At 29.8% G+C, this 8,247-nt stretch overlaps 1 protein-coding gene across 1 annotated transcript; it reads right to left on the bottom strand.

The window, feature by feature from the left end:
* Positions 1-888: 888 nt before the first annotated feature.
* Positions 889-7,736, bottom strand: LOC108904256 (succinyl-CoA:3-ketoacid coenzyme A transferase 1, mitochondrial). Its single transcript, XM_018706731.2, has 10 exons — positions 7,488-7,736; positions 7,270-7,372; positions 6,987-7,213; positions 6,355-6,611; positions 6,135-6,303; positions 5,957-6,077; positions 5,550-5,766; positions 5,416-5,491; positions 1,378-1,685; positions 889-1,110 (listed from the first exon to the last, which is right to left on the bottom strand). Exons 1-10 carry the CDS (start codon positions 7,578-7,580, stop codon positions 1,071-1,073), a joined length of 1,611 nt encoding a protein of 536 aa, XP_018562247.1. The 5' UTR covers positions 7,581-7,736; the 3' UTR covers positions 889-1,070.
* Between the last annotated feature and the right edge of the window lie 511 nt (positions 7,737-8,247).

Genomic DNA, 8,247 nt, shown 5'->3' with positions numbered 1-8,247 from the left:
AAAGAAAAACTTTCAAAGTAAAATTTTACAATTAAAGAAATTTGACCTGAGTCGGTTGTATTTCTACCCAAGAAAGCTATCTTGAAAGTGTGGCTCATTTGCCTCCAACACCCTGTACAAGCTATGAGCTTGTATCTCTTAAGATAATCAAGATCCCTATGGTGCAGTTTGGAAAATGGACACTCAATATACAAATACATAATTAAAAAGAATTTGAATGTTTTTCGTAGCACCCTTAAAATCTTCTGAGAGAGCTCTACAGCAAATAGGCAACCAGCAATACATTTTTATAGATTTTATTACACAGTTTGTCTACATATGAATTAATGCACAAATAACAGACTTTCCCCCATTTTAAGGCAGATTTTCTAGAAAATGGACTTAGTTTGAAACTCAAATAACTGTTTGATGTGAAGAAATTTGCGATATACGATGTTACTTGTTCAAAAGCGGCAAATTACAAATTTCTTTAAAACAAAAAGTAATTTAAGCTTCAAACTAACTCCATTTTATAGAAAATTTGCGTTAAAATGGAGGAAAGTCCGTTATTTGTGCATTAATTCATATTTAGACAAACTGTGTAATAAAATCTATAAAAATGTATTTCTGGTTGCCTGTTTGCTAGAGCCCTCTTAACTAAAAAAATTTCTATAAATAAATCAGTCTTGTAAGTCTTCTTTAATCTTTGTGTATCACTGTTAAGAATTTGATAAAATAATCAACTTTATCGAGTGCATTTTAGAAAATGTAAAAAATATTTTAAAAAAATAAAAAAGCCATTTTTTTATTCTTCTTTAGCTGTTATTACAAAAGTGACAAAATGTTACCCTTGGCTAAATTCAATCATCAAACACCAATACGCAGTATTGCATTAAAAAACACGTATAATAATATATAAATGGTTTACTGATATACATATAACTATATATTAAAAAATTAACAATACACTTTATACAATGAACTGTGTTGCGTTGCTCTGTGAAATATAAAGAATACCCAATTGTTCTTCAATAACGATTAAAATGTGTTTATTCCTTGCCAGGATGTTAGTCGAATATAAAAAACACATCTCAGCATAACTTATTTTTGTTCTTAAGATTATCCTTTATCCTGAAATAATAAACAAAGTAATTTTTAACTTTAATGAAAAATACGTACTTTCGGCCAGTATCAACTTTATTGAAAGCAACAAATATTTATCCCACCAGCTATTTATAAAAAAACGTATTTCTGTGCAAATATTTCATATCTACACTGTCGAGGACTTCCAATTTATAAGTTCGAGTTGCTTTGAATAAAGTTTTTACGAAAACGGAAGCTGTTTGGAAAAAATATACGGTTATGTAGTTTCATTAAAAACGTTGCAAAAAAAATTACTTAATTTGGCCCATCGGTTTCAGATTTTCGGCAACTTGAAAACTGCACCCCGTCGATACCAAAATGTCTTCAACACCAACTCCCTCTGCAACTTCTATAAGCGTTAAACCGTTTTCACGGTCAACATTGAACACTGCTTTCTCAGTGATTATCATGTTAACACACTGTTTTCCCGTGAGCGGTAAATTGCAATTTTCTAAAATCTTATGACTGCCGTCTTTTGCCGAATGTTCCATACAGACCACAACTTTCGTCCCAGGGGCTGCCACAAGGTCCATGGCGCCACCCATGCCTTTCACCATTTTCCCCTAAAAAGAAGTGACGGAAATAAAAAATATTATTACAAAGTATGTCTGGCAATTCTGCCGACAGATGATCTTATTTGTTAATTAAATAATGCGAGAGTAATTTAATGCTGAATGCAGTTGTAATCCGCAGAGTAGTGTCATTAGTTAAATAGGTTACTTTTTATACTTTTAATTTTGGATAATTATTGTAATGTTAATTTTCGTTAATTTATAGCAGACTTTTGATGAAGGTTTTGGAAAATCTAAACAAGTCAGAAACAATATCTCTTGACTGTAGCAATTATACAAGTTTTGTTTATTATGCTTATCGTTACGTTTCCCAAACTTTTCATACCTGTTAAAAATTCAGAAAATTGTTTACTGCACTATAAAAATAATCACTCTTCAAAATGCTTTTAAGGAATTATTAACACAATAATTAATCACAATTATTGAGTACTTTTTACTCTCAACAAAACAGGAATGCTACTGCTATATGGGTGTCAGATTTTCTGTAACCTTTCGCTACAAAAAATTAAAGGAATCCTTGTATTTCAACATTTCAATAGTTGCACATTGAAAGTGCATAAACCAATAAGAAAATCATGCATTTGATGGTGTTGTTTCTGATAATACACTTTTTAAATCAGTTTTTTGATATTATTTTGGCAGTTAGAACAGTTAATGAGCTAATATTTTCATACCTCTTTTTCACTTGACAAATTATTATTTCATATTGCATGAAAAAGTACATGAACGATTGACAAAAATCATGCTATTCATTTTTTCCTACAGTTTTCTCAACCTCGGAAATTAAGGAATTCTGATAACGCATATTTTTAATCAGTTTTTCAATATTATATTAGCAATGAGAAAAATAAGAGTGTTTGTGTTTGCGTTCTGTTAATAATATCTGTTTCTTACTGTAATTTTATAAAATAAATTAAAAAATTCTAGATCCTCATGACAAAACTTCACTTGCTAAACCAAAAAAGTCCCCTCTATATATTTTTCCGGAAGTTTTTTTTTATTTTCAATTAAGCATGTTTTAGAGATAGACAATTAGGTGTCCTGTAACGTTATTTTTCACTATATAGGAAATAACTGAAATCTGTATGTCTAGAGGATTATAAAGCTAACAATTTATTTTCGCTTTAAAAAAAACAAATAAGATATTTAAGGTCACAATTCATCAATGATATAGAAATGTCTTAGAAACTCACATTATAAGTTTTTTAACTGTTTTCGAAACAGCTGAAAGGAAAAAACAAAATGCAAACAACTGAACAAAAATGTTGTTTTTCTTCCTAAATCAATATTGAAAAGTTAATTGAAAACCACCAGAATTAATTGTCAATTCAATAGTTTAGAAAAGTGTGACAACACAATCACACGCATGATTTTCATCACTAGTTCATGTATTTTCAAAAGAAAAGGAATTTCGTCAGTACAGCCTCGGAATTATAAAAAAATTTTAAAAAATCGCTAAAACCACAAGTATTCACCCAGGGCTTTTTCAGGTAGGAGTTATTACAATATGTCAGTTTGTCAAGAAACACATGAAAATGGAATTAATAGACACATGAATATTAATAGACCAGGCGGGATCTGTTTTGGTGTAATGTGTAATATAGTATCGCTAATTAGAAAAAAAAAGCATTATGCTACATTTTTATTGAATATAAATTAATTTTAAATGTTTATACACATTTATAAAAATTAAACAATAATTTAATCAGTTATTGATTTCATTTTATTTGAAATATAAAAAGTTTTATGAAGTTAAGAAATTCTATATAAATTATTATTACTATTATTATTAAACCTTTATTTATATGTATAATTATTCTTTGAACAAATTTTAAATGTTTAAACAAATTGAATACAATGTGCGGATAAAAACTATATAAATTTGAGTAATATTCATTAATAGAATAAAGAAAAATACCAGAAAAGTAAAACAAATTAAAAAGTAGTAATTATCAAAACGTTAATAGGTCGATAATTAACGATAATTCCCATTTGAAAATGCGATATTTGGACTTTTCAGCTCGCGAGACATCGATTTTTAAAAAAAACATCAAAATCGGACCACTAGAAGCCGAGATAATCAAAATTTTTAAGCGCACCGCTATTTTGAACGCACAATTTCAATTTCGAGTCGGTTGGAGTAGCCGAGCTCTCGATTTCTGCCACCACTACCTCCCATACATTTTTCGTGAATTTCATGCTCGGTCCAATAGTTTTAATCGACATTTTATAAGGGTTGCACAAGGGCGCAAGTTCTGCAAGTTCATTCCCAGAAAGTACTCAGAATGACAAAGGTATTTGTTTAAAAAACAGCCCTCCAGACTTCGTAGTTACGCTACAAATGCCAGTCAACTTTGATCAACTATAACTCTGGAACCAATTAACGAATCACCACGTTTTTTTTTAAAAAGAAGCGTCTTTCCGCGTACTTTAAAAGCATAATTTAAAAAAAATAATTATAATGAATTTATAAAGTTATTCTATTTGTTTATAAGCGCAAAAATTACCCATATATATCTTTAGAGAATTACCACGGTTCTCCTAATTAATGGAATTCAATTTGTCTGGACGCATTTTAAAGTTTGAGTGCCCTTTTTTTGTGATAAAATTTTCAAGTATCTAGAAGTCTTAATTTAGGCTCAGTTAAATTTGCAAAAATTTAAATTTTTTTCAAAAATCTGGATTGCAAAATTATTACTCGAAAACTATCAGACCGATTTTAACGAAAATTGGTGTGATGTTTTATTATATCAAAAAGATTTGTTTGGTCAAGTATGAAGATCTTACCTATAATATAAGTATTTTTAAAAAAATCGCAAAAATATTGTAAATTTTTTCAGTTTTTTTTTGTTGTTTTGGCTGTATTTGCAATAATTATGTTGTATTTTTTTATTCGATAATAGGTATGTCTTGTGTAAAACTTAATTAGGAATCTTTCTTTCCTCTTCAATTTTTCTCTAAAATTAATAGTTTTTGAACTGTGTTGAAATAAAGAGAAAAAAAAATAGAATTTTTCCATTTTTTTCACTATTTGTTTAATAATAAGTTTAGCACACGTTTTGAAGCGCGCGCATAGTGAAATTATGTTTTGTTATATCATTTTGGAGCCATTAAAGCAAAAATTAGCAATACTATATAAAATATCCATACATGGGTGTTTTGAAACAGATCCCACCTGGTCTATAATAGATATTATATAAATGTTTACTAATCTCATTTTTAAAAAGGGGCTGTTCAAAAAACCAATCTAAAATGCAGAAATAATTTAGTTACGTTATCTTGGCTGAATTTTGTGCTGATATTTGTCAAAAGTAACCTTATAATTGTTAGAAACCAAAATAGGAGACATAAAGTTTACAATACTAATTATTTCAACATATCAGGTATGAGAGTCATTAGTAGTATTTGGATAGATTATATATTTGTATTTTCGGCTACTCTCAATGTCTGGCTTGTATGTAATCATACCTATAAAGTAAAATAAAAACTGCTAACATAATGCTAAAAATCTTGCAAGAAAAAAATTAAGAGCAAATGCAATACCAAAACTATTCACCTACATGTACTTCTACGAAAGTGTTAAAACATTTTATGTCACGGCTAACAATTTTTTCAATGCTACAGATAATAATTGTCACACTTTATGAACAGGTTTCACTTGCTAATTATAATTAGAATTACAGTTTCAAATAAATATGGTACAAATTATGAAATAACTTACGGGAATCATCCAATTGGCTAAATCGCCATATTGTGAAACTTCCATAGCACCCAATATTGTCAAATCGATGTGACCCCTAAATATTAAAAACAATAAATGGGGTCATATTCAATTTTATGTGATATAATAATTACCCTCTAATCATGGCGAAACTTTCATCGCTGCTGAAGAATGAGGCTCCACTAACAACAGTTACCGTCTCTTTGCCCGCGTTTATAAGGTCCGGGTCGACGAAATCGGGATGAGGAAACGGTCCAAGGCCTAATATGCCATTTTCGGACTGCAAGAATACCTGCATGTTGTCCGGGATATAGTTGGAAGCCAGCATGGGCATTCCTATTCCCAAATTGGCTGTAAAAGTGTTAAGGTAGCAAACGTTCTTAAAATAAATTCTAACAGAACTCATTTAATCAATAGCTTTAAACAAAAAGTTTAAATGAATGTCTGTTTTTAAAAAAGTTATTACAAATTGCAAATAACAAATAATAATGTCTAGAATATTGAGTTTACTGAAAAAAATTACTAATTTTTAAAAGGATACCATACATTCCGTCTTTAAATTCGAGTGCTACCCTTCGAATAATCCTTTCCCTACGTTCTGCTGCCGGATTTTTCTTTACGATGGACTCAACACTATCCGACAACTTTTGTACTGTTATTTTCTAAAAACATTGCAATTAAATACATTTTTTAAATTATAGTCACACGTTTAAACCCACTTCTATCCTCTTCTCATACTTCTTTCCCTTGACGATTTTATCCACATAAATTCCCGGCAAATGAACGTTATCCGGTTCAATTTCCCCTAAATCTACAATCTCTTCTACTTCAACTATGGTGATTTTAGCTGCCTTGGCCATCGCAGGGTTAAAATTTCTCGCCGACTTCCTAAAATTCAAATTAGGGGGTTACAGGATCAAGCCTTCAAATGTGACTGACCTAAATACTAAATTTCCCGCTGGATCGGCTTTCCACGCTTTAATAAAGGCAAAGTCCCCGGTGATGGCCTCCTCCATGATATAAGGTTTTCCATTAAATAACTGAGCTTGCCTTTGGTTGCTTGCAATTTCGATTTTGCCATCTTTGTTGTATTTTATTGGAGCACCACCTTCATGAACTAGAGTTCCGAAAGCTGTAGGTGTAAAAAAAGCCGGAATTCCGGCACCCCCTGCCCTTATTCTTTCAGCAAGTGTACCCTGAGATACAGATAACAGATAAAAACCTTTACGAAATTGTTTTTCTACCAAAATTACATATTTGTACAGTAGATAAAATAAGTCAATATATTAAAGTTGTAAGTATGCAATAAAGGTTTACTATCAACAATTAAGGTCAAAGGGTAATTTTGTAATAATTACACATAACAAAATAATTCACTATCTACTGCTTTAAACAAATGTCGTTAATGTGTATTACAAATTATTCAATTATTCTTCAAGTGTTGATACTTTACTTTTAAATTTCTAGTTTCTAATATCCACTTCCTTATCTAAAGAGTCTAGATTACACCATTCTTATAATTATTTATTATCTATCATGATTCTTCAACTAATACGTAATGTTTTACTTACTTGTGGTGTAAGTTCAACTTCTAATTCTCCCGAAAGAAATTGTTTTTCAAACTCGGCATTTTCCCCAACGTATGAAGCAATCATCCGCTTGATTTTTTTTTCTTTTAGTAGTAAGCCTAAGCCAAATTTATCGACTCCTGCATTATTCGAAACTACTGTTAAGTCCTTTGCATTGTGTTTAAGTAACGCCGCTATTAAATTTTCTGGAATGCCACACAACCCAAAGCCTGAAAGTTTTGATAAAGTAGACATTCTTTCGGTAAAATAATGTATGTTTACTTACCTCCAACCAAAAGTTTTGATCCATCCTGTATATCTGCTATGGCATCTCCTATATTTTCACATATCTTACTTCGAGGTTTTGTAGCAAAAGTACATGTAAGAATCTAGAACGTATTTATTAGAATTCAATTACTTTTTTCAAGAATGGAGATAAGTGTATGTACATATAACCTCAATTTCCATGTTAAAGATATTAGTGCAATAAACCAAAAATATTACCTTACTAATATTCTGTAGATTAAAATTGTACTGTCCATTGTAAATCACTTTTAAATTAGATTGATTCTGAAGAAGTCTGAAAGTTTTCAACATTTTATAAATCGTAAAAATTTCAGTCTAATCTTACACACTAACAGCAAAATAGAGAATTTACTGAACTTGTGAACTTTGGCAAATGTCTCGACAAATATGTTTTCTGAATTCTAATAAAAAACAACGATCTAAATCATACATAAAGGTTAACTAGTGTGTTGTTTATCTCGTTTCTTCATAATGCGACTATATTTATCTTTATTTTTAAAGCATACTTATATTTGAACTGGAATTATGAAAAATTAAGTTTTACAGATAAATTATTTTTTCGATTAAAAATGATGAACATTTATGAAAATAAAATAATGTAATATTTCTCAGCAAGAAATTACATTAAAATTAAATGTGTTTAAAGTTTAAATATTTTTTAAAACTGGCAGTAGTTCAATATTGTCGATGATACTGTCATTGGTAGTTCTATTCTCCGGTAGGCAGTTTTGAACTTATTCTTGCAAGTGTTACTATATATAGGGTGTTTTACTTAATTAAAGCCCCTAAAGGCTAGTAGCCCCTTTTATATTTTATTTGTTGATAGAGCATGTCTTATTTTGGCAAACCGCGATTATTTCTTGATGCAAAAATGTGATACTACTAGGAATTTAGGGAAGGTTAATTTAAAAAACGAATATCTCAATTTTTATACTTAATAAGCTTAATAACTTATACT

Source organism: Anoplophora glabripennis, unplaced genomic scaffold, assembly GCF_000390285.2.
Source record: "Anoplophora glabripennis isolate ALB-LARVAE unplaced genomic scaffold, Agla_2.0 scaffold46, whole genome shotgun sequence".
In the NCBI taxonomy this organism is placed as follows: Eukaryota; Metazoa; Arthropoda; class Insecta; order Coleoptera; family Cerambycidae; genus Anoplophora; species Anoplophora glabripennis.
The sequence above is the reverse complement of the archived record's forward strand: the minus strand, read 5'-3'. Positions and strand labels throughout refer to the sequence as shown.

What these genes read in the sequence shown, in the direction of transcription:
- LOC108904256 (XM_018706731.2), bottom strand. Translation starts at nt 7,580, where the DNA reads ATGTTGAAAACTTTCAGACTTCTTCAGAATCAATCTAATTTAAAAGTG. An exon ending in GCGGGAAATTTAGTATTTAG is followed by an intron (nt 6,304 to 6,354) that starts GTCAGTCACATT and finishes TTTGAATTTTAG; the next exon opens with GAAGTCGGCGAGAAATTTTA. An exon ending in TAGCCAATTGGATGATTCCC is followed by an intron (nt 1,686 to 5,415) that starts GTAAGTTATTTC and finishes ACTTCTTTTTAG; the next exon opens with GGGAAAATGGTGAAAGGCAT.